The sequence below is a fragment of the Dermacentor albipictus genome, chromosome 1, assembly GCF_038994185.2.
Source record: "Dermacentor albipictus isolate Rhodes 1998 colony chromosome 1, USDA_Dalb.pri_finalv2, whole genome shotgun sequence".
Classification (NCBI taxonomy): domain Eukaryota; kingdom Metazoa; phylum Arthropoda; class Arachnida; order Ixodida; family Ixodidae; genus Dermacentor; species Dermacentor albipictus.
This window is the reverse complement of record NC_091821.1, coordinates 9,194,701-9,220,816: the sequence shown is the minus strand read 5'-3', so window position 1 is coordinate 9,220,816 and position 26,116 is coordinate 9,194,701. Positions and strand designations below refer to the sequence as shown.

The window sequence follows — 26,116 nt, the reverse complement described above, 5'->3', positions numbered from 1 at the left end:
TGGTGTTGGGCTGCTGAGCACGAGGTCGCGGGATCGAATCCCGGCCATGGCGGCTGCATTTCGATGGGGGCGAAATGCGGAAACACCCGTGTACTTAGATTTAGGTGCACGTTAAAGATCCCCAGGTGGTCGAAATTTGCGGAGTCCTTCACTACGGCGTGCCTCATAATCAGAAAGTGGTTTTGGCACGTAAAACCCCATAATTTCATTTTTTTTTTTACAGAAACTCTCCTATAACTAGCGATGAGGTCAGAAGGGCCCTGCAAGAAATGAAACGATGAAGAGTGGGAGGAGAAGGTGGAATATCAGTCGATTTAATCAAAGATGGAGGAGACATAATGCTTGGAAAGCTGGCGGCTTTTTATACGAAGTGCCTATTGACTGCAAGGGTCCCAGAAAACTGGAAGAATGCAGACGTTATACTAATCCACAAAAAAGGAGACGTTAAAGAATTGAAAAATTATAGGACCATTAGCTCGCTTCCAGTATTATATAAAATATTTACCAACATAATCTCCAATAGAATAAGGGCAACCCTGGATTTTGTCAAACAAGGGAACAGGCTGGCTTCAGGAAGAGATACTTTACAATGGATCACATTCATGTAATCACTCAGGTTATAGCGAAATCCGCAGAGTACAATAAGCCTCTCTACGTGGCTTATATAGATTACGAAAAGCCATTTGATTCAGTAGAGATACAAGCAGTCATATAGGCACTACGTAATCAAGGAGTACAGAACGCTCACGTAAAAAGCTTGGAAAATATTGCTACATGCGTGTGGTATTTGTTTGTTTGAACGAGGCGCGTGGGCGCCATCACTCCAGAAAAGAGGAGGAAGAACGAACTGGGCTCGCGCTGTGAATCTAACCGGTCAGCGCTGCAACCGTTGTTGTAAATATAATCTGTAAATAGTTTCCCGTCTTACTGACTCGTCCTTCGCGTAAGAATATCTACAGAGGTTCTACAGCTACGTTAATTCTACACAAGAAAAGCAGGGAGATACCTATAGAGAGAGGGGTCAGACAGGGAGACACAATTTCTCCAAAGCTGTTCACTGCGTGCTTGGAAGAATTCAAGCTATTAAACTGGGAAGGCTTACGAGTAAAGATCGACGGCAATTATCTCAGCAACCTTTGGTTTGCCGATGACATTGTTCTATTCAACAACAATGCAGACGAGTTACAACAAATGATTGGAGACCTTAACTGAGAGAGTGTAAGAGTGGGGTTGAATATTAATATGCAGAAGGTGAAGATAATGATAAATAGTCGGGCAAAGGAACAAGACATCAGGATCGCCAGTCGGCCACTAGAGCCTGTGAAGGTGTTCATTTACCTAGGTCAATTCTTCACAGGGAACCCTGATCATGAGAAGAAAATTCCAGAAGAATAAAAATAGGTTGGATCGCATACGGCAGACATTGCCAGCTACTGACTGGAAGCTTACCATTATTATTGAAAAGTAAGGTGTGCACTCAGTGCATTTTGTCAGTGCTGACATATGGGGCAGAGACTTGAGATCAAGTTAAGAACCGCGCAAAGAGCGATCGAACGAAGATTGCTAGGCATAACGTTAAGAGAGAGAAAGAGATCGGTTCGGATGAGAGAGCGAACGGGTATAGACGATATTCTAATTGACATCAAGAGGAAAAAATGTAGCTGGGCAGGTCATGTAATGCGCCGGTTAGATAACCGTCGGACCATTAGGGTTACAGAATGGGTACCAAGAGAAGGGAAGCGCAGTAGAAGACGGCAGAAAACTACAGATGGTGCGATGAAATTAGGAAATTCGCGGGTGCTAGTTGGAATCGGTTGGCGGCAGGACAGGGGTAATTGGAGATCGCAGGGAGGCCTTCGTCCTGCAGTGGACATAAAACAGGCTAATGATGATGATGATGATGATGATGACGACGACGACGACGACGATGATGATGATGATGGTGATGATGATGATAGAGGTGGTGGGCCCCCCCCCGAAAAAAAATCCTGGGTACGTGCCTGTATCAGTTACTCGCTGACAATCAATCAATCAATCAATCAATCAATCAATCAATCAATCAATCAATCAATCAATCAATCAATCAATCAATCAATCAATCAATCAATCAATCAATCAATCTTTAATTTTTCCACCAGAACCAGGGTGGTATCGGAGAACAAGTGGAAATATGTACCTTGACGAGGCTTAAAAATGACAACCATTCCACTCTGTGAAGATGGAATGGCAGCGAAAGCTGACGACAGTCAAAGCTCTCAAATGAAAAGCAAAGTGCTTTCACTGCCATTCCATCTTCAGAGTTTTGCGTTGCGAGTCTGGCGTCATTGCTCGTTCGGAGGTGCCTGGGCTCGCGATTGTCGTTTTCGTTAAGCATTGCTCTTCGTCGGTGGTCGTTTCGCGCCGGCTCCGTTTACATTCACGTTGTTGTTCCCTCCGGCGCTCCTCCTGCGCATGTTGTTCTTCGGGTGTACGAACTATACGTGTCCGCCCCATCGATAACGCACCTGTTTTTAGCACCGATACCTATCCTGTTTATATACTGTGATAACCTTGATGTTACGCTATTTTTCATGGCCAGCTTTCTAATCTGTTCCGCATTTTGACATCTGCGCCGCCGCACTGCACCCGTACGTGATCACACACAAATCAAACGATGAAACCCATTGTGTATGGGTTTGTTAGAAATCGTTAAGTCCGTGTCTGTTGCCGGACGACGAAAAAACTACAGAAGGTTAGTCATATGCAGGTTTCACTCTATAAAATTAAATCGCATTTACACATTAGGCACACACGTGCCCTGTATAAAGGAGGAAAATAAAGCGGTAATGTACCATGACACCTGGCTGTACCTGGGTATATGTGGATCGGCTCATGGATTTGATTTATTTATGGAGTTTAACATGCCTAAGCAACGCTAGGCCTATGAGACATGTAGTGAGCTCCGGGTTAATTTCGACTGTCTGGGGTAACAGAATATTATATGTCGCTGATGCCTATGTTGCTTCAAGTGCTTAATGCTAATAATGTTATCAACAAAATATAATTGTGTAGAAATATACTAAATAGAATTACGAGAATGCCGCGTAATAAATAAACAAGCGTCATATTGTCTAATTTTCATAAATGTGACAGTCTCTGTGCTGCTTGCCACTTTCACCACGATTTTTGCATACCCTGGTTATGTTCAAGCGTACACAGACGGTTCTTGTCAAACAAATGCTTCTACATCCGTCTTTGTGATTCCAGAATGGAGCCGAATACAGACGTTTAAGCTGTTTCACACGACATCATCAACTACAGCAGAGCTTTTTGCAATATCGTCTTTGTTACGATACATAAATTTAATCCAAAAAGGGAGCAAAATCATCCTTTGTTACTCGCAGGCAGCTTTGTCGTCATTTCATGGCGACATCAGCAATTCGCAAAACAGGAAATTAGCTTACGAGACACTAAAGGAAGTCACAAAAGCAAGTGTGGAGGACTGAACAATATTGTTCGAAGGGATACCTGGCCACTGCAATATCTCCGGGAATGTTGCAGCAGACAAGGCTGCTGAACAAGCGCCCGTTAACAACGTCACATCTGGTCTCGCTCTAACACAAGGTGCATTGCGGCACATACTAAGACAGATCTCAGCCCGTGGTTGCAGATTTATATGGCTGCAGAGTTATACGCTTCTCTTCAATTTACGACCTCGTCCACAAATTATACAACGAGGGCCTTTGAAACGCTCATTCACCGTTTGCGGCTCAGTACCGCGTTTGTAAAACACTTTCTAAAAAAAATTTGAGGAGTTGATAGTCCAGAATGCATTTGTGGCCACGCGGATGAGGATATACATCATCTTCTCTTAGAAGTTCCTTGACACGGCATGCAGAGACAACGTTCAGCACGTGATTCAATTTAATTGGAACGAATGCCCTTCAGTCTCAGCAAGATCTTAGGTGCTTGGCCAACATATTCGTTGCAAGGACACGCATTAATGGCCCTCTAAAGATTTCTAGAAGCGAGCTATATTCTCGGAAACTGTTGAGTAGTGTATTTATCAGTGATAAGCTCACTCTATGCGACCAATCTGTCCGTGCTTTGGCCCTTTAGATCCCTGGACTCATGCAACTTCGTTGGAATCCAATTAGCGTATTCTTATGAGCCCTGATTTAAGTGTAGTTATGTGACCAGACTTTGTGTTGACATTAGGGCACTCATGTGGCTGGACTTTGTGTTATTGCGGTTTGGAGATGACCTTTAGTTGTAATGCTTCTAAGTTAATACTTCATTTTCATATCTCTATGTGAAAAGGAGTAGTCGGCGCCAATTATTGTCGACAACACCTCCTAAGCACCATATAATAAAAAAAATATTTTGCTGCCCTTTTGTGTTTCTCAGACAAAGTAGGTGCAGCAGTAACAATAGCACACTGTAACAGGCCTGTTTCATTCGCGTTCGGATTCGAAGCCATTGCAGCACCACATGTAGTAACCCTCGCGAAGAGAGACCGCTGCGTACATACACCGATTTCCTGCAGACGGACGCGTGACGATGGATGTTTGCACGCAGGCCACTGATCCGGACGGCACTCCCAGCATCACGTACACCATCCGGGAAGGCGACCAGTCGTTATTTTCCGTAGATCCGGTGACCGGCGTCGTGAGGACGATCGCCGGCCTCGACTACGAGAAAAAGACGAGTTACACGCTGATCATCGGTACGCTGGAGAACGACGCCAACGATGCAATGGCCACGTGCACCGTGCGCGTCGCCGTCGAGGTGAGAACACCAGCCGGCAGAAAACATTCACCTCAAACAAATCAGGCACGCCGTCCACCTGTGGAACATGTAAACAAATTTAGTTTCATTCAGCGGTGTCTCGTCATTGAAACCGCTGGGCTATCAGCAGGAACATTTTCTTTCTTTTCTTTTTTCTGCTGTGCCGGCTCGTGCAAATATGTACACGTCTGGCCGGAAACGTCTGTGGGCTGGCTGTTCTCGAAGGCTGATGGTAAAATCGCATACCGATAGAATTAGAATGCTGATGAAGTGCCCGAAAAAGTGGCATGCAGGTGACACGGCTCGCCATTTGCCATGTCACCGGTACGTTAAAAAAATCATGACGGGAACCTGATGAACTATTATATTATTGGCTGAACGCTAGTCTCAGTAGTTGCTGATAATTAAACGTATATGGTCGACACTTTCGCGCATCACTACAGTGAGAAATGCAAAGCATGGAATTCTAATAGTTGTTTTGGGGCGTCTTCAGTTGTCGTTGTGCTGTTCATCAGTGCTGCCCGTGATCCTGTCCTGTGTTCGAGTGCGACGATCCAGGCTTGCTGCAATTGCGTACCTGTACTCTCTTTCGTTTCCCTTCTTGTCTCTATACCTCCCCCTCCCTTGTGCCCCGACGTAGGGTAGTAAACGGTATTCTTGTTCTGATTAACCTCTCCGCCTTTCTCCTTTCTTTTGTCCATCTCAAAGCCAATCAGCAAGGGGATCGCATAACTTTCAGTGAATGTTAACCTCTGCCATGAACTAAGCTCGTATGCGTCGACAAGCCAGACTTGTTCGCGTAAGAAAACTTACACATATTGCAGGTCAGGAATATGTAATGCAGAAAATTGATTCTTAGAACCCCCTAAATCATGCTTGTATCTCGTTTTTACACGTGCACAGGACCGGAACGACGTTGCTCCGCGCTTCACGAGCGTGCCGTTGCCGATCAGGCTTCAGGATACTGTGCCGCTGGGAACCATCGTGACGACGGTGGTGGCGACGGATGGGGATGGATCGGTGAGTTTGCTTCGATCGCCGTCTGCCTTCTTTTGATGGGTGTCTCTGCGTGCCGTATGGATCTGCTTAACCACCTGCAAGCTCCACAATCGCTTCATTTGCGCGCCATTTGCCTGGACGAAGGTGTATGTGGTTTACCAAAGTTTCCCAACAGACCAGTGCCATGCAGGAACGCTTCTAAGCCTCAAGTTATAATGTTGAAAAAACTGGTTTCATTTGGCATACCACGAAAGTGTGCGCGACCGGTGCCAAAAATGGCGTGCCGAAGCTTTTCTGTATTGTTATCGCCTGAATCAGCTGCATCAACAGTTATTTGTTTTTTCCGGCGTGTAATCTTGCGGGGAGAGTTGAACAGGTTTCGGAAATAAACTTCGTTTTACTATTCATTACGTTAAGTACAAGGTGGCAACTAGAATGTTTGGCCATCTATTCAGTTCTGCCTAAAGCTCGTGTAAAGAATTTTCTCAATAGATGTGGAAAGCGGAGCGTCGGTTAAAGCGTGAAATGTTTTTCCCGAATGGACTTAGCGGCATTCTCGATCGTGCATTTTATAGCTTCGTTGCATGACGAAGCCTAGTCAAAGCCATACCCATTATAAACATAGCCGATGCCCGACAAATTTACACAATGTTAAAAGCGACATACATTAGCTCATCATGCATCACTATATGCTTCAGTACTCGTACATGTATATAGATGTAGTGGCACCGTCGCAGTTTTCGTAAGCCGATTTTATGGCCGGTTTCCGCCCGTCTGGCGAACGATTAGCTGACCTCGCACTCATTGTCCCATTTTTAATGGCTGCGTTGGGGGGATATAATTTTGCTTCACATGCATTCCGCACCACGCGACTATCTTGCAGGCCATATTGGGAGAGTCTGAATAATCTGCAGGCCATATAGTGTGGCAGTGCAGTTGACAGCTTCGCACGCGCTTTGAAACAGCCCTATGTGCACACATTGTGCTATCATTCATTTGGATTTTGATATACAGAAGCTTTCGAAAAACAGTTGTGGTTTTTCGTAAATATAAAGCCACATTTTGCTGTCGATGGTCCCTTCTATCGGCAAAGTGCCGTAAAATTTCTTTAAAAAAAGAATTCTTTGGTTGTGACCTCAACGTCGTCATAATTTGCATACGTCCTTTTTCCTCCGTCGAAAAGACAGAGTGCTGCGTAGCAGGATTTGAAGCATACAGCGAGGGAGAATTTATTCAAGTATTACTAAAATCATTGCGTGCTTGATATTTCAGTATGCGTAGTTCGTGCAGAACTCAGACCGACCGCCACAACCGTGTAAATAGGGTGTTGTGGGCTTACATTGGAGATCAATATAAACGCAAGCAATGTTATTGTTGATTTGCAACATATGCGGGGGGAGGTCATCATAGTGTTTCTTTTTTATTTATTTATTTTACATAGAAAGCCTGTTTCCCGACAACAGCAAGTCTTCCGTTGCATTTAGGGAGAGCTGTGTTGCAGTAACCAGTGTGGCACTCAGATCCGCTCCAACTGAGCACTTACAGAGTGATTCAACTGAGCATAGTATAACTGCCTATAAAACAAACAATCTATCTGAGACTTCAAACGATGCTTAGATTTATGCGGAATAATTTACTGACAGTTCTTGCGTGTTTATTGTACTGTACTTAGTGCGTACAACAAAACTAAAGTATAGGAGAGGGAGGCTGCTTTGCTAGTTATGGTGATATTATTTAAAATATTCTTAAGCAGACTGAGTATGATTAGTGGCACGTCTCACATACCTGCACTGGGCGCGTATGTTTGCGTCTACATTATAAGTGTACTTGTGCCGTTTTCGTTTTTTTAGCAAACCTGCACGAACGGTATCTCGTTTCTTGCATGCTTATAATTATACCAGGCCTGCGGACGTGACGCCAAAATTCGATTAGATAACGGTTAACTGTACGGGTAGTGCCACTGTTTAGATTGTGTCGTGAAAAATGTATGCGCAATCTTCATAAATATTAGATATAGGGTACTTGAAAAAACTGAAACTTCGATCGCACACCCTTTACCTTTCTTGTGAACCTGATAGAAATTCCTTGCGCATAAAATATGAGCCCAGCATTGAGTTTATGACCAAATGTTTAGAACTAATGCATAATGACACGGCCCCTTCTCTAACAGGCACCTGGAAACGTAGTGCGTTATGAAATCAGCGGCCAAGGTCGGGCACCATTCTACTTCCTCATAGACAGCACCAGTGGCGTAATAACAGTCAAGGACGACCTCAGGAAGGAGCCCGACTCGGAGTACAGGGTAAGCCCCATTGCACCAAAAGCACTTGCATTTTAAAATAAATTGCCTCTAGTCGGCGAGAGTTTCATTCCACGTGCTTCATTTTCTTTAAGAAACCACTGACTATTTCAGATCGAAGTTCAAGCTAACGACCTCGGAGATCCCTCGCTAGCAGCTACCGCGGTCGTCACAGTATACGTGGAGCACATTGCCACAGTGCCGCCCGACTCTGGCCTTGGTTTCGCCGATGGATTCTACACGTGAGTGCACAGCCCTTCGAGCCTATACGACAGCGGTGTAGCTTTTGCAGGATTTGTGCAGCTTGATTTAACACAAAGGCTGACAGGTGAATGAAAATTATGCATTGTTCCGTGTATCTTGCGCTGGGAAATGTCGGTGGTGCAACTATCACAGATTTTGGGAAACATCTGCCAACTACTCAGCTTGTTGCGTCGTCATTCGCTCGTCTCGAAGCTCTGAGGAAAGGTTATCGACAGGTATGGTATAGCGATGCAAAAGGTTTCGGCAGCGGCCGCGCGACTGATGCGCGATCGGTAATTTCGGGCTAAATGCAGCGTGCTGCCACTAAGGTCAATACGTGTGCACCCAAGACAGTTTGCTGGAAGAAAAGTATGATTCCGTCGCTTACAAATAATTATTAACCTAAAATACTCAATGTGCATTATCTGGACGTGTGAAAAACATCGACCTATTTACGTGTATCCTTAAAAAAATTCAAATGTCGCCTTTCCTTCATGACGAACTATTGGATGTGGTATCATCTTTGACCTCTTATCATTGCGCTTAATGTACTGCACAGAAGCTGTGGGCTTCACTTTTGATGTTTCCGCCTGTTTGACGCTCTTTGGCCAAAACTGGCCGCCAAGAAAACACATTAATCAGTCAAACATGTTTCCGCCTTGTCAGTCAGACTGTTCGCTTTAAAAAATATCAACGAAGGGAACACATCACACTTTGGAAAAAAAAAATCACGGACGATTACGATACTCCCTATTGCGAAATTTGAGCACAGCTCTATACGTGTTTTTATTTCGCGACGTATTGGCTGGCGCAGAAAATCTGTCTGACGCGGCACATTGCAAACGGAGCGAAGTGACCGACCTGCGCTCATGCAGCGCTTTGTTTCCCTATATGGTATCGGTGGACGCGCTCGCCGCATGCCTTACCAATGGCGTCATCGGTGAACAGACGACGCGCGCTACTCTGGCGCCATCTCGTATCCATCGTCGCCGCAAAGCCCGTCTTGCGCGGCACTACGCTTTTCTTCTCACGCTTTCGCCATACCCTCCTCCTCCGCTTCCCTCCTCGCGCTTTCTTCACTATCGCCATCTTTCTTCCCCCGCGGCACTCCGCGTTCGCTCTTTCATCCTTCGCTGTGATGATTCGCTCGGTTACTCCGAGGACGCTGATGATCAAAGCAGGAGCGGGCGCCTAAGAGCTGCGCTCTAAAATGTGTGCGGCACGCTGAGGACTTGTACTATCTTGACCAAAGTGAGTTCACGACGCTCACCTCACAACGTGATGGTTGTCTGGACAAACGTTTTGTGTAGAGACAGATGCTTATTTCAAGTTATTACAAGTGATGTATGTAAACCAAAGCTGTAAGGACCATGGGCGTCCAGCAGTGACTAGGCGAAAGCATAACGTCATGAGAGGCTGTGCATTACGCACCGGTGCGTGATAGAACAACCGAAAATGATCTAACCAGCCGACATGGTTTTCTTCTCTCAGAGTCGAAGTACCAGAGAACGCCTTGGCGAACACCTTGGTCAAATCCTTGCCGATAATCAACAAGCCGCGAGGAAATTTTCCTGTTCAATGCCAGATCGTCACAGGAAACGAGAAAGGTAAGACCTCAGTGCACACGAATCTCTGCGTCCTTTTGTTCTTTAATAATTTATACATTGTATATGTATAAGCAGCAGCAGTAAAGCCACAAAAAATTGCATTATTAAGGAAAGCGTGAGATATTTTCCCGCTTTACCCTGAATTACAGCCCTTTATTATAGGCATTCATTTAAACGTGCTTGCGAGACGTGACACAATCTATTATTGTTCCGTTACCTGATGAGGCCCTTGCGCGCCCTTGCGTTTCCTAAACGGCACGAAGATACGAGTATGTAGTTCATCTTTACACGTGCGTGTCAGTGACCATGCTAACGGTTTACTTTGTATTTCCAGGACATTTCTACATACTTGACAACGAACAACGTGACTGTGAAGTGCGTGTTCAAAACCAAAATCTTGATTACGAAGAGCAAAATAAATACCTCTTGACTGTCCATCTAAATACCATCGGGGGAGTGTTTGGTGAGTGGAAACTGTCCTATGTTTTGTTTAGTTATAAAATGGAAAAAATGAGGCTTCAGTCCACTCTGTGGAGGTAGTTGGCCAGCGAAGCTGTAGTGTAACTTATCCGTTGGACCAATGTGACGTAGCCTTGAACGATTGAGCAATGCATTACATGAAGTGATTTAAATACACTGTACCAAACTTTGCTTCTTTGAAACGGTATTGATAACTGCTTTGTGATCGCTGTGGTAAACACTGAGGTGCGTGGCTTATGTTGGGCAGGAACCGCTGCGTCCTACCTATAGCCTGATCACGACGCCGTTGTGCATATTGATGTTGCTGTTCCCGTCGCCCGTCATCGCGTTCACGCTGCTCTTCGGGAGTCCTAACCATGCGTGGCCTTCCCATAGTGCTACCACAACACAAATGAAATCAGCTGCTTGGCAGGTTCTTCATTTACATGAGGAAGTGTAGTGACATCACTCCCTCCTTCGTTGCTACAGTTGCCGCTGCCCGGCAACTGCAGTTTATGCAACCGTAATCTTTACTGGGTAACGCATGCGGCGAACGCTACGTGCTTATTGTTGGAACGCGTCTTATCGTCTATCATGTGCTTTGGACAAAATTTTGTGCTTTTCTTTATTGAAACGAATACTGGGGTGTGTTTTAAATGCGTAATTCTAATGGATATAGGCATCTTTTGCTTCAATTCGTGGAATGGTTTTATGCCGATTGTTCTGTTGACGGAGACGAAGAAATCCCGGTATCCGAATCATACCCAGCTTCGCTCTAAAAGGAAGAATGTGTTTATATTCGAGTTATCTCCACACAGCCGGTAAACGTTAATAACTCGGAATGTAACATCATCTGCATTGAGTTCAGGTAAATATACAACTTACCTCTTCAGGTAAATATACAACTTACCTGAAGAACTAAGGCTAATAGCGTATTCGTGTCTTCAAGCTAAAACGAGAGACGTTTCTGTGTGCGCATTTGAGGAGCACTGCAATTACCCTGTATAGCTTATTTGTGTCTGTTGCCTGATTGTGCGGCGCGTGCCGTAGGTTCATCGCGGCTAACTACTCAAGTGGCGGTGCACCTCATCGACCAGAACGACAACCGGCCCCGCTTCGTGGTGCCACCTATGTACAGCCAGCTGACGCAGAACCGCTACCTGGCGGCGCTCTCGTCCGACGCCCCCGCCGGCACGCGCTTCATCCAAGTCATGGTCAGTGACGTCACCACGCCCCAGTAACGTTAGAGGGGGAGGAAAGTGGGCTCCAACGCAGTTGAAGGAAAGGATAATCTTACGTTCCCAGGAGCTGGGACCACAGATCGAGAAATAGTTATGGGGGTGACTCTGATCTGCGGTGCAGCCAGAGTGCATGTTGCCATTGCGAGGTTTACGTTTCCTCCTCACTATACAAATCCATCGGAGCACAATCAGCAAGTTATGTCTTCTATTACAGGCAGTTTGGCTGTACTCGGAATAGTTGGTCGCAGCGCTGTGTTCGGTTTACAATTAGTTTTATTTATGTACCTTAGGTTTCAATCCTGTCGCCTAGAGGTCATTACAACTCACCTTTTTTATTTTTATTTTTATTTTGCAGTACGAACAACTGTTTTGTATTCACAGCACTTTTCGCAATTCATCTCGCTGTAGAATGGGGAAGTTGATGCGGTTGAGGTGACTGGAGCATAAAACTGTGCTTCAAATATTCTGGTAAACAATCTAGATGTTCGCGCCCAGTTTTCTCGGCGGCTGCTACCATCAAAGGATGTGAGCGTATGATACTGGTGCACCATCGAAGGAAAGAGGAAATATATGCTTAGAATTAAATTTGTGCTAATATAACTCCACGAAGAGGGTCGGCATCATTGTTGAGGAAACACCGTTGTTAAAGCACATGTTTAATCAGTTTATGAAATGTGATTTTTAGCTATTGTTCTTTGTTTTTACACTGAACGTTTGAGTTTGATGGTGACGTAAATTTTACCATAACAGAAAAATTGGACTAGTTGGTATTGACTTGGTATGTTCTGTAGCGCGATAGGTGTGACAAAAGACGAAGGTGGCACACGACGTCTTCCATAACGTCTATCGTGCTACGGCACATAATGGAATGTTTGCATCCATATCGAAGGCAACAGTCTCCCTGGATTTGTTGAGTTCAAACAATCGCATTTTCCTCAACGCTTGGTCGCGTGGACGATGCTACATGCTTTGCCGCGTCAACCATCCAACAAGATGCAACTTACGTTATGGCTGCTTGAGACCAGACACCACAGGTACCAATGTCACACGAGTACCGCGGGTGATTACATGCTCACGGCCTCATTCTCCCGAATGAATGTTCACGCGTGAATTGCTTGTTTACGTTCCATAGCCGTATGCCGCGGCGTAAGGACACGCGCCTGGAGAAGTGATGCTATAGGGTTTCTTTACCCTTGCTCGTATCGCAGGCTGAAGACCTTGACTCTGGTTCAAATGGCAAGATCGCGTACGACCTGTCTCCAGACAGTGACCCCGATGGAAAATTCAGCATTGACCCCCAAACAGGCTACCTGAGCAACGTGAAAACATTCGATGATCTACAAAACGTGGAGCTACCCCTCAAGCTCAAGGTCACTGCCAGGGACAGCCCCGACCTGACGGCCAGAGCACTAACAGAATCCACCTACGTCTATGTGAGAGCCTCGGAATTGTAATTTTATCTAGACTTCACTTGGGCTAAAGTTACCACTTATTCTAGAACATTCATTACTATTCTCACAAAAGTAGCATTAAAGAGAACGAAAAACAAAAAGTGCGCTTATGAATGCACTTTCCTGTGCGCTGACGCTGGCTTTTCTGAGTGCCCTGAACTTAGAGACAGCCTTGCACCAATTGTGACCCTTTGCATCTATAGCCCTTTCTTCCCTTTCTGTAAACTGAAATAACAAAAAAAGTACATCGTTATTTAACTTTCTGATCACAAGTATTATTTGATAAGTCACTCAGTAACGATTAAACGTGAATTATTTTAAATAAGAAGCACGCGTAATTTCAATAAATTGGCATGTTATAAACCGCCTCAGTAATTTAAGTAATTAATGAAACCATGAGAAATATTTTCTTGACTGATTCGTGCTCCGTGATATTAGGTGAACCTCATCCGCTACGAGAACCGCCTTGTCTTAGCGATTGGCGATGTCTTACCGGACAAGGTGCTGCAACTGAAGGACCACATAATGAGGTGAGACTACTTACTCCTTACGACCAGCCAAAAACTGGCTCATCTTTGCTCTGGTACAAATTATCCTATGTTTATATATATATTTTTTGCAATCCAGCATAATCCAGCAGCAGACTCGTCTCATTGCAAGCGTCGAGAAGGTGGTCGCTCTTAAGGTGCTTCGGAACAACACAATAGTAACAGATTTCTCTGGGTAAGTGAGCGCGTTCGTGCATACGCTCTAGATTCCTTGTACAATGACGTAACACGCGGCTGTTGACGCAGGAGCGATATCTGGATGTACCTGGTCGAACCGGAAAGCTTAAGAATTTTGACTACAAACGATCCTCGAGTTCAAATGTAAGTACAGATTCCCGCTGACCGAGCGTACGTTATGATGGTCCAAGACAAGCCAGCACACAGTTTGAACATATTCGAAAAAAAATGTAGCTAGGTTCAGTATGAAACTCTTTTCTTGCAAGAAAACCTGCTTTTGTTGCGGAGTTGGGCAACGCTAAAGGTGACGATTTAATTCGTGCGATGTTCTTCAATTTTGTTCAGGTATGTGATGCGTTAGATGGCCTAAATAAATTTGTGCTCGTTATAATCTGACTTTTACGAACATCGCAGTGATTATTGAATAAAGCAGTGATTTACTGAATAAATCATTGTTTCTTAGCACGAGGTCGCGAGCTCAATTGCCGGCCATGGCGACCGCGTTTTGATGGGAGCAGAATGCAAAAACTCTCGTACACCGGCCTATGGATGTACGCTAAAGGACCCCAAGGGGTCAAAATTAATCTGGAGCTGTCTTTCACGGCTTCTTGCATGACCCCAGAGTTACGTTGAAACGTTCAAGTCAATCAACAAACTTTTTCTTTTAAAGAATACAATTTAACTGGTATCGTGCCATTGGTCGCCTTTTGAACACATTTATTCCCCAGCCAGCCAGCGCACAAGGACACACAAGGGCGGTAAACACCTCAGTGCCCTTCCACACTGGGAAGAAGGACGACGAGCGAAGCTGTGTAATGTGGGCCCCTTAATGGCGAACTACACCTCCGCCGCGGTTGGGCGGGTATTGCACTATCTTCGGGATCAGCCCACGTATGGGGAGTTTTTTGCTTACCACGCCAACGACACGAAAATTTCTTTGGATGGTAGAGGTATACAGCTTCGCTGTAAAACGAATGGGCGGTCCTTGTGCGCCGACTTGCTGCGATGCGTTACCAGGTCGTCCAAGTATTCGCTTTATGGCATTTATGCGTCTCGTATGAATTTCATTAGGGAGGGCCCGAGCTAAAGCTTCCTCGAATGCCGCATCGAATCGCAGCCTTCAGTCACGACGACACAGTAGTATCAGCGCTAGAAAAGAGAGCCGCGCCACCGAGAGCGGGCTCAGCGTGCTGCTGTCTCCGCTCACGCAGGTTGGTGAGCAGCGGCAGCGCGCAGTCTTCGTTTCTGGACCACCTGTCGCGCAGCCTGGGCATCACGGCGCAGCAGCTGCGGACGCCTTACGCGCCGCCCACGGCGCCGCCCAACCTGGTGCGGCCCGTCAAGATCGCCGGCGGAGACTCGAGCGACCTGGGCGCGGCGCTCATCGTGCTGGCCTGCATCATCGCCGTGCTGGGCTTTGTCGGCATCGTCTACCACTGCTGCATGTGGTCGAGGTGGGCCACCTCACGGTTGGTCGGATGCACAAAACGACGCACAGCTGGTAGCGCTCAGCGTACACACTGCAACGCACGATCGGTTCAGCGAGCGAGGCAGGCCGGGGAAGTGATTCAATCGTGAACACCAGCCATTCGAGGTTCCTTCTCGAGGGAGGTCCCCTTTACCGCCGGCGCCTCTTTTGTTTACTGCGTGAGAGTGTCAAGCATTGCGTAGTAAACTGCACTATGAAATGGAAAGACAGCTCTGATCGCTGCGCCTCATATGACTTTGAATGAGAAGCATTCAGAGAGGGTTCTTAGACAAGGAAGCCACGGCAATCAATCAATCAATCAATCAATCAATCAATCAATCAATCAATCAATCAATCAATCAATCAATCAATCAATCAATCAATCAATCAATCAATCAATCAATCAATCAATCAATCAATCAATCAATCAATCAATAATAATAATAATAATAATAATAATAATAATAATAATAATAATAATAATAATAATAATAATAATAATAATAATAATAATAAAGCTGTCTCGTGGTGCGGCTGCGCAATAAACAGGCGCACTGCGTGATTCAATGAGATCCGTTCAGGCGCACCCTTTAATTCCTGGTTGCATACTGAACCTCTGGGAATTGAGCATTTCATTTCTTCGGTGACAAGATATGTTCAAGCGGAGAGTCGCTAGTGTATTTAGACACTACGCTGCTGTGGCGTTTACAGCTCGCTAACCTTCATCTCTTATTGTGCTTGTCGGCTGTGATCAGATGTTACGATGCGCTTTTTTGTAGTGTTTAAAGACGTAGCAATAAAAAAGTGACAAGAATAATGAAGCAAAGTGCTGTCCCAATTAGCTTACCGCACATCGTCTAGTGCTGCCGATGTGCACTCCGAAAAATTAGCCTGTATTCTAAAGACGTATAGACAGACGCTTGCCTCGCAGCTAGGCTAAACTTTCCGGTTAAAATTAAGCTTTACTTCTGTTTCTCCCATTTTATATCTAATATTGCGGCTTTTATTGAGGTAACTTGCATAATTAGTTGCCATGGGATGTAAAAAATGTTTGAAATTGCACTATACAAACGGTAAACACCACTGCAGCTGAATAACGAGTCTCTCGACTTCAGGTACGTGGCCAACAAGGAAAGGATCAAGCGGATGTGCGTGGCTCCCAGATACGAACCAGTGTACGCCGATTCAAGTTTGAAGGAATATGAAACACAGGCGAGTACCCGAACGGTTTTATGTGCTCTAATTTAGTGATACAGCTTGGCTTTCGTCTCGTATGTAGTTACAGTCCACAAATAATTGGGTGTCCCAACTATCATGGACCAAGATTAAAAAATATGCCAATGCCACGTAGCTGGACAGAACCAAGGTGATGTTGTTTGCCGTCGCTTGTAGATACTCAGATTATTTCTTGCATTGTACCTAATTACATAATTTATAGTCGTTAGGAATTATATTGTTAATCAATCAACTTCTCAAATATAATAATTAGATGAAAAGTGTGAATGAGAAATTTGTAGAGCAACGTGAAAAACTCCCGACGCAGCATTTCTGTTGCTCAAAACGTGCAACATAAGAGTGTTTTTCCGAGCGTGAAAGAAGCCCGCGAATACACTCAAAGTGGCTCGAGCGGCCAGTCGAGCGGTAATTTTGCTTGTATTTCAAGCCTGGTTCAAGTATCTGAAGGATCATTCAAGGATCATTCAAGCCTCTGGTAATACACGTGCAAGGCCTCTCTGTTAGATGGGTGGCCGCATTTCGATAGGAGCGAAATGCGAAAACACCCGTCTACTTAGATTTAAGTGCGCGTTAAGGAACCCAGGTGGTCCAAATTTCCGGAGTCCCCCACTACGGCGCGCGTCATAATCAGATCGTGGTTTTGGCACCCAAAACCCCATAATTTAATTTTTTTCTCTGTTAGATGAGCTCCAGTGAAAACCAGGGATTCACACGCCGACTGTTTCCGTGCGCGCAGGTGTTGCAGATGAGCGTGCCGGTGGACGAGGACGGCAGCTGCCACGAGTCTCCGCTTGGGCTGAAGGGTGGTGGCGCCGAGGTGGCCTACTTGGGCGGTGGCCGCACTTCCTACGAGCGGGAGTCACCCAGCTCTATTGGGAATGCGTCCACCGCCCGGGTGGGAAGCTGTGCTTCAGCAACTTTCGACGACGTACCAGCCGCCACTCGCAACCCCTTATACGTCGCCTACAAGTGAGCGCCAGCAAGTATTCCACGCTATTCATCAACAGAGGGCTAGCTCGGGTTGAATTTGAACAGCAGTAGTCTTTTGGATCACGTGCGCAAATTTTCCTCTGAGGGAATTCCAAATACATGTAGTCTCACGGAATAAATTGAGTCCGTGCGATCGACAGCATAGCTTACCAGTTGCTTTATGAAAGCACACGTGGAATCTAAGATGTTTTGTTCAGATCAAGTACTAGCCGAAGTGGTGGTGTCGAATAGACCACCTTGCTTCACGATATTTTCGCACAACAGTGGTATGGAATGTAAATACAAGGCCTAATACGTATTGTTGTATATTTTAACGGTCGTATTTCTGAACGCAAAAAACCAAGCGCTAGAATAGTCGCAGTCACGGTACCATATAACATCAACCACGATCATTTTGCAACGAAGGTTTAATGGTGATGGTAATAGTGATGGTGAATTGTAGCAACAGGCGGGTTTAGCCTGACGAACAAGGCCGGTAATTGCTCCGCCCGAGCGTCTCGCACAATACCGCTGATGGGTTTCACCATATGTCCATCAAACCAGTCTCTCTTAAGAATTCGGTGAGGAGACGTGAAGTTTCTTTGCGAGCCATCACTGATCCCTCGGGAAATATAAGGTATTGCAGGCGCGCATGCGGAAGGTCCTTGTTTTGCAGATTATTCAGGAGAGTGTCTCTTTCATCTTGGAATTGCTGGCAGGACCACAAAAAGTGCTCAATGTCTCCTGTCTCGTTGCATGCCGTACAGTTCGGAGAATTGATTCCCCCCATTTTAAGTAACCAGGCCGGTGTATTAGCAGATCCTGTCCTTATTCGATATAGAAGTGAGGCTTCCTCTCGGTGCAATCTCTTGGTTACGCAGGGCATATGCGGTGGAAACCAAAGCGACGCAAAGTGATTTCGAATGTCAGATTTTTGCACTTGATTACTCTTTGAAGCCTTGATTTTGGGAGGATGATAGAGCGCTGCGTATGCAAGTGCATCAGCTTTTTCGTTTCCTGAGATACCAATGTGGGAGGGAATCCACTGAAACTTTACTGTGAAGCCTTTGTTGTTGAGTTCTTTCACGATGGCTAGTGATTTGCGTGGGAACTTGAGGGATGGCAAACCACGGTATACTTGTTGTAATGCGGCCTTTGAGTCCGTAAGGACAACCACATTCTGCTGAGGGCAAAGTCTTTAATTTGACCGAGGGTAGAACCACCCTGGACATACGAAGGTAAAATGTATTAAACGATTTAAGAATGGGTTCGAGGAAGTTAACTGTGACCGTCATGGGCCATAAGTAGGAAATATTAGCGCAAATCATGCCTAACTTTGTACTTGGGGTTTCCGCTGCGGAAAAGTAACATGGGCACCGGGTATGACCTGCCGATGCAGCGATGCGATATCGCTGTTCTAAAGTGAATGAAATTATTCCATTCGTGAAGGTACCTTTACTCTTGCTGCAGCGACAAATAAGAACACTCGATCTGAGGCCGGCCATAGAACAATAAATGTAGGAATCAATCATATATACTTCTCGCACACGGAGTGTATACTCATTAGTCGAAGTCAGCAGCTACTACACTTTCGTAATCCACACCTTAAGGTCAAGCTGACCTCTTTCATCTTAAGCATTCATCTTCCTCAGGCGGAACGACCGGCTTTTTTCTTCCCTTCAGCCCTGATGTTGTCGGTCATAGGTGCCACCCGTTAACGCACCAAACTTGTTCGCCAAAGCGTACGTGCGAATAGCTACATGCGCTTGTCCATTTGTTCGTGGCAGCAATATTTCCCGCCATGAAAACGGCACTTCTTTTGCTAAGTGTTCGCGTGGCCATCTTTTTCAATGTTTGCAGCTCGGATGAAGAGGAACCGAGTCCAGGCGCAGCGTCACCAGCAGCGAAGACGCTGAGTGGCCTAACCATGCTGAAGACACATCCACCCGCGCCGACCGCCGGGGACAAGTCCAAATACATCGCGGGTGTTGAGACGACGACAGAGCTATGACCTACATGTATTTATTGTGTTGCCCACTTGTACATACTGTAAAATGCCCCCTGTGCCAAACATTAAAGCACACGCTGATGACACGTAGAAACAATACGCGACTAAATCTGGTGTCTTTGTGTCAACAGCGATCATTCCTGTTCGCCACATTTGTGTTTCTCCACACAGATTTGGAGTGATCGGAAAGACGCACCGTCTTCTTTTAGTGGCTGTTTAGATCATTATGCCTATGACGAATGTTAGTAGTTGAGAACGACATTAGGTCCAAGCGAGTCTTTTGCGGTCGAGTTTTACTCTTTTGTTTGTATATTTAGGAGTTGAAGTCGCATCTCGCTTAGGCCATTACTTTCCCTTCCGAAGTAGGTGCAAACATTCTTTTGCAAATAAGATTAACCATACTGTTCGGCTTTAGGGAGCAGTGTAAGTGTCACAAAGGAAGTTACACGTCGGTGTAATCTTTTTATCCGCATCCGTTAGCTTATGACAGCTCAATAAAACCGGCTGATTACGTTCACTGGCGTTGCAACATTTTTCGTGGTGCAATATACTTGTCAGCTAGCAGAAATTTCTCTATAAAAGTGGACTAGAATCATTAATAAAAGTTGATAAGATAGGATCCGTATTTCCCAACGGCTCATTTAATATGCCATTCTTATCAATTCTTATCAGCTGAGTGGCCGATCCAAGTGATAACGGTGGCGAGCGGTGGCGAGGCCTCGTCTGAGCCTATGGCAAAACGCGAATAGAATTTAAAATGACATGAGGAGATCGTTACGAAAACTGGCTCCTGATATCGGGCAGTTGCCTGGGTTGATTTTATTTTCCCAAGTGCCTCACAGGGCTAACAGAAAAGGTGCGGTAAGCACCGAAGGTTCAGGGTAGATAAAGCTTACCTCGTGCCCTTTTCAGTTTAAGAGAAGGAATTCTTACCTTTTTCAGATACCCGTAAGGCAACACATGAATTTCCAGCCTCCAAGTAAGAAGCTCGCCCCGCAGATGCCTCACGATTCGATATTCTTTTCTATTCGATTTGACTTTTCGATATTTGCAAAGCGTATCTCATCCGGGGTTCTCCCAGAACTTTGAACAGAGAGTATTTTTGCCATGATCGAATCCCTCACACAGCTTACACGGGACGTTCGTAACCGGCTGCGAGTATTTGGGAGTTGGTGAGAATTTGGTCTTAGCGTTGACTGCAAACGCTACACTACGATTGCGTCAGTCCGAACGCATGAATTAAAACAAAACTCGGGAAACTCTATCGTCAGCAGTTTCGTAGTTCACGTGAGCATGTTTGGTGGCACTAGGGCATCAATATCCATGCATGGTTCCACCTCCAGCGTTTCCCAACTACGATTCTGACGGGCTATAGTTACCTGTGCGCTTAGACAGTAGGCGATATCTTAAAGCGCCAACTGCCCAACACGGGGCGGAAGTGGCCAGTTGTCGGGTTAATGCTCGTTAGCCTAGGAAGGCTGATGATGAGTTATACCATACCTTGAACAAATCGGTCTTAAGCCGATCCTTTGGAGCGTCCGCCGGCGCATGTTTGGCTTGCATCTCGGAGCCTCCAGTCGGTTGGCATTTCAGCAGACGGACTGTTCAGGATTGGGGAGGAATAAACTTCCCAACGTTTCATTTATTTTCAGGCTAACGAAGTTCGTGGCGATGTGACTAACGTCCTTTTGCGAGCGAGCCCGACAGTGGTCCTCCACGCAAGGCGGCGTCACACACACAAGCGCACAGAGCTTGCCAAGTCACTGGCGGCCGCGCGGGTCCTTGCAAACGCACTCGTCGACGGGGCAATTGGGAGGGAAGCTCTTTATCACATGACCAGCCACGGTGGAGGCACAGCAGTCCCCACCATCCCAGTCGCAGTGCTCCTGGTTGTTAGCGGCGTCGCACCAGCCGTCTCCTATGTATTCCTGGGTGGGCGTATAAGAGGGGCGAAAAGACATGAGTTACAACCAACGCTTGCTGCACGTTAACACGGGTTCATATTCCCGAGGTGTCGCCAAACAGGATCAGCGAATATTCGCAAACTCGCACGAAAAGTCAGACTCCGAACACTTACTTTGTTACACTTGCGCCGGCATTCTAGAGAGTCGGTATCTGGGTGCCAAAGGCCTGCCCCGGTGCAGACGATGGCCTGGGCCAGTGAGAGATGCCGGCTGTCTTGGGAAAACACTGGCTCGTAGTCTGGTTGATGGCAGGTCACATTGCATGTTGAACCTTAAACGATACGATCTAAATTTCAGCTTGAATCCGCGCAAATACCATTGACGCTATCTAGTGCTCATAATTTATATCAAATTTGCGTACTCGCCGCAGTGTATCAGTGGCTATGGCGTTGTAATGCTGAGAACGAGGGCACGGGTTTGATTCCCAACTCCGAGAGCAGCGCTTCAAATGGAGCGGAATGTGAAACGCTTGGGTTCCGAACAATGGGGCGCCCGTCAGAAAGCTCCAGGTGGACCGAAATATACCGTACACTCCTCTCCTTTTCCCCGCACTTTCACGGCGTGTCTCTCATAGGATGTGCCTCTCAGATGCGAAGCCTTAGGATTAATATTTTTAAAATTATATTTACGAAGCATTACGTGCTATACGTATCACTGATATCACTAACGGCAATTTCTCTGGAGTCTAGAGATATAGACTGCAGCCGGTAGACGAAAAGCGATGAATCCGGCATTTTGAATACAGCGATCACATAACCCTATAGCACGTACGTAAAATTTGGAAGGAAATTGAGTTCGACTTTCGTGCATTTGATCTGGCGGTCGTAAAATTCAGTTACAAGGTCACGAATGTGTTACTTGGCGCTAAAGAGAGTAGGGTGCACGTCAGTGCCAAATATCAAAAGTGCGGTATGAGAACAATATACAGGTACGTAAATAGTTCGCTAAATATTGACACTGTTTTTTTCACGTGTTGAATAGAGTCGGCAGAGCTAAGTATAGATGCTCCAAGAGCTCTAGAATGCTATATTTCCACAGAAAAATTATTTTTACGTGCAAATAAATCCATTCGCCCGGCCAGCTGCGAGTAGCCAGTGCCTGAGCAATCGGTAAGTAGACATCCCCCTATTGCTTTGGGAACGGGACATTCTCCGGCTATTCCGAAAGAAAATCTGTTTTTTTTTTTGGCATATCAATGCATCTTTAATGTGTACACGTCGCTTCCACGTGGAGAGTTCCACGTGGGGAGCAAAGCCCGAAAACATTTTGACCAATCGCGGAAGGCTAATGGTGAGAAATCCGTAGACTAGGAAGGAACTTTTTCCCTTTTGTTCGGTCTAATCACGCACAATCAGCGTGTATACGTCATATAATATGGGGAGCTTTCGCGATTTTCGTAACGTCGCGTGACAGACAAGCGAATTGGGGGTGGCCCTAAATGTGCTTGACCGATCGTGGAGGACTGATTGCAGAAATCGAATAGAAACAGCTTGGAGCAGCTTCATGTTATAGCGCCACAGGGTTCTATGACGTAAAACTACTCCAATATGTTTTGATTCCAATTTCCTGATGTGAAATTTACGTAACCGTCGACTCAAGAATCGGGCTTTGTCCCACACCAATAGGTCCGAGTAGCCAGTGCAAGCGTGATCGGCAGGCGGTGATCTGTGCTTTTTTTTTTTTCGGAATGGAGCAGTCTGGCTATCGCAAAAAAAAAGTTCAGTTTTCTTCGACCTATTGATACCATCTTTAATGCGTAGACGTCACTATGACGTGATGAGTTTCGGCAGTTTTGGGAAATCGCGTGACAGACAGGTGAAGCGGGTGCTGCCGAAAACCTTTCCCCAATAGCGGAGAGCTAATGGCAAAAAAAAAAGGTGATGAAACGAAAACAATTTTTTCTTTTGTTTCGTCTAATCATGCATAATCAGTGTGTACACGTCACATCAGGGGGTGAGTTTTCGCGGTTTTTGTGACGTTGCGTGGCAGACAGCCGAAGTGTGGGAGGCTAAAAAAATTGTTGACTGATTGTGGAGGGCTGATTGCATAAATGGAATAAAAACATTTCGAGTAGCTTTACGTTATAGAGCCCTTGTTCACTAAAGATCCATTTTCTTGGGGTTTTTGACCTTCCGTTGCACGCAACCGCGGTTTTGGACCAGCCACCGCAAGTTAAGCAAGGGAAAGCGGGCTGATCGCCGACTACTACACCACTCTCCTCTCAGATTATCTACTTTCACAGCCCTAGCTCGGCCCCACTGAAACCGCCTCCACTTCTGCATAGTCTTCCCCTCTTGTCAGCCAATTACATGAAAAAACTGTGAATGTAGGCAATGCTATTCCCTTTGAAAGCAAACAAAAGTAACCTCCTGTGAATGAGGTAAGTGTTTGATTGGACGGTTTAAACAACGCTGTGGGTCAACGCCCGATCCTTGCGTCGGCGCCTAGGTAAATTTGACGTCAGGAAATTGGAATAGTTTTACGTCATAAGGATCCTGCTCAGACTCAGTTAACGACGTGGCTTAAGCCACGGCGCCTTAAGCCACGGCGCCTTCGAAAAGGAGGTTGAGTGATAATTCTTTACGAACCAACGCTCGTTGTAGCACAACCAAAGTGGATGACACCCGAGCGATTTCGGGGTTCAGGGCAGCTGAGGTGGCTAAAACTGCACACAGGAGGGTCTCTGTTCCAAACGCCATCCAGTTCGCACCTTAGTTCTGCTGTCTGCATAAAGAGAGAGATGAGAGTAAATGTTACTTTAACTTCGGCACATAATAATGCACGAAACGTTTATTTAAATCATTTACTGATCAGGAAGCAAAAAGTCAAAATGAATTTAGGGTTGATAAGAGAGAGACGAAACAAAGGCAAAAACAAACAGGAAGTTTGGCCAGAACAAAGAAGTATGTTTTGCTACCGTACACTGGGAGGTGGGAGAAGGGTAGGCACAAAAGATAGGAAGGAATCAGGGGGATAACGCGGCAGTTAATTGCGATAGCAAATGAGTAGACAGCTATGCGAAGTAATGATAGTAGTTCTATTGGCCGCACAACTTGGAAACATTCGCTTACTAACTGAATTAGCAAGCATGGGGTCAGCACGCACAAGCAAACATGAACACACCACACTCTATGAGCGTAGACACTCGCTATCAAAACGCTGGTGTGAGCAAGGGCGGCAACAGCAGCGAGCGAAGTGACTTTCGTGCGACTTATCGCTTCAACGCAAGAGCGGCGAGAACACCAAGCGCACAAAGCTATGAGCCGTCGGCTTGTGGCCTTTCAAGATACGGCGCACCCAGGCGCGGTTCTGTGCACCTTGCTTTTCTCGGAAGTCCGCGAGTTCGCGCTGCTGCTATTTATGCGCTGCTCTCGCTATGCGCGTGGCGCAGCAGCACTACCCGTTTGACGTCATCTCGCGGGCCGACCAATGGGCTTCATCAAGAAGGGCGTGCGGGCTTTTGAAGGTTTTAGCCTGTTTATCGGCCTACATCTGCGTAATACTTTGCGAACATGATCGTCGCAGCGTGATAAGCACCCCACGCTTGTCTGTTTACAATGCATGGACCTGGTGAGGTGCTCCTTATGGCGGTGTTTAATTTTATGGGGCACTTATATGGTAATAACGCAAAAGAGACGGCATGGCGTAACGAAATCCGATAGAGCCAGAGAGGAGGGCGAGGCTATGGAATGGCTTAAACGTTTAGGAAGCGACGGACAAAGGTGTTTCAAGGCCTCACTATCGCGTGCAGGTAGACTTTTGTGCGTCCGCTACTCAGTCGCAAAACATGTCAAAATATAAATATCTCCAGTTTAACGAAACTCACGTAAAAGCGCGCAACTTCTTCCGTCTCTAAACACCACGTAGCTTCGCTCCATGGCTACAGCCCTGTCCTTCGTTTATGGACATGGACATGGTTCCTAGCACGCACATCAACAAGGTCAGAGTGATCGCGACCCCTCCTGGCTACAACCAGCGGAGCTGCACATAAATGCGGGCTTACACTGAGTGTGCCCGGACAGGTGAGGGTGCAGATAGAGCCCGCGTACCAGGAGTCTGTGCATCTGTAAAGTCCCGTGTACACGGACGGAAGGGATGGGCAGGCTACTGGGGTACACGCTGGTCCGGTCCACGCGCCGGTCTCGCTGCACACCAAATGGAAGGCTCTCCTGTGGATAGAGAGGGATGAGCAAATTCACCTTTCTATTTCAGAAGGTTGCCCTGCTTACACTGGACCGTGCACTCACTGTTGCCGTTTACTAAATTTGACAAGAGAGGTAGTCTCGCTACACAGTATCTCAATATCTCAACTAGAAACAAAGTACTAACAACCCAACAGCACACAAAGAAGGAAAATTTAGGACTATTCGATTTCTGAACAAAACTAGGTTACCTGTGTCAAAGAACTGCTTGTTGACCTAATTGGTGCTTGCTAAGAGACATGTCTTTTGCCGCAAGTTAAAACACACACAAAATGAAGACACATAGAGGACAACACGGGCGGCCCTTCCGATCGCGCAAAATAAATCAATTGGAAGTCCCGCCTCTGTGTGTCTTCTTTTTGTGTGTGTTTTAACTTGCGGTAAAAAAAAAAAAACATGTCTTTCAGTTACCGGTGAAGCTGCGGCCGCCGGGTTTCTTAGGAACATAGAAAGTACAGTAAAAAATAGGTAGAGACAT

At 46.0% G+C, this 26,116-nt stretch overlaps 2 protein-coding genes across 6 annotated transcripts in view; one reads left to right on the top strand and one right to left on the bottom strand.

Annotated features, from left to right (window-relative positions):
- Cad99C (cadherin 99C) overlaps nucleotides 1-19,989 on the top strand; it is a 213,135-nt gene extending 193,146 nt beyond the window's left edge. For 2 of the 4 annotated variants that reach the window (XM_070538905.1, XM_070538899.1), the window contains 15 exons: nucleotides 4,558-4,767; nucleotides 5,671-5,787; nucleotides 7,937-8,068; nucleotides 8,180-8,307; nucleotides 9,800-9,915; nucleotides 10,250-10,378; nucleotides 11,425-11,588; nucleotides 12,824-13,048; nucleotides 13,505-13,596; nucleotides 13,694-13,789; nucleotides 13,861-13,935; nucleotides 15,003-15,260; nucleotides 16,375-16,471; nucleotides 17,232-17,464; nucleotides 19,325-19,989. In XM_070538905.1, coding sequence (XP_070395006.1) covers nucleotides 4,558-4,767; nucleotides 5,671-5,787; nucleotides 7,937-8,068; nucleotides 8,180-8,307; nucleotides 9,800-9,915; nucleotides 10,250-10,378; nucleotides 11,425-11,588; nucleotides 12,824-13,048; nucleotides 13,505-13,596; nucleotides 13,694-13,789; nucleotides 13,861-13,935; nucleotides 15,003-15,260; nucleotides 16,375-16,471; nucleotides 17,232-17,464; nucleotides 19,325-19,475 — 2,223 coding nt within the window. In that variant the 3' untranslated portion in view covers nucleotides 19,476-19,989. Of the gene's footprint in view, nucleotides 1-4,557; nucleotides 4,768-5,670; nucleotides 5,788-7,936; nucleotides 8,069-8,179; nucleotides 8,308-9,799; nucleotides 9,916-10,249; nucleotides 10,379-11,424; nucleotides 11,589-12,823; nucleotides 13,049-13,504; nucleotides 13,597-13,693; nucleotides 13,790-13,860; nucleotides 13,936-15,002; nucleotides 15,261-16,374; nucleotides 16,472-17,231; nucleotides 17,475-19,324 lie in introns of all 4 variants that reach the window. The other 2 variants (XM_070538913.1, XM_070538922.1) reach the window with 2 other exon arrangements.
- Nucleotides 15,270-26,116, bottom strand: part of LOC139060104 (pappalysin-1-like) — an 83,382-nt gene continuing 72,535 nt past the window's right edge. Inside the window, exons 17-21 of one of the 2 annotated variants that reach the window (XM_070538934.1) lie at nucleotides 25,440-25,605; nucleotides 24,025-24,160; nucleotides 21,550-21,707; nucleotides 20,973-21,400; nucleotides 15,270-15,434 (exon numbers count right to left, since the gene is read on the bottom strand). In XM_070538934.1, the coding sequence (XP_070395035.1) occupies nucleotides 21,233-21,400; nucleotides 21,550-21,707; nucleotides 24,025-24,160; nucleotides 25,440-25,605 (628 nt within the window). In that variant the 3' untranslated portion in view covers nucleotides 15,270-15,434; nucleotides 20,973-21,232. Of the gene's footprint in view, nucleotides 15,435-20,972; nucleotides 21,401-21,549; nucleotides 21,708-24,021; nucleotides 24,161-25,439; nucleotides 25,606-26,116 lie in introns of those variants that run through there. The other variant, XM_070538943.1, reaches the window with a different exon arrangement.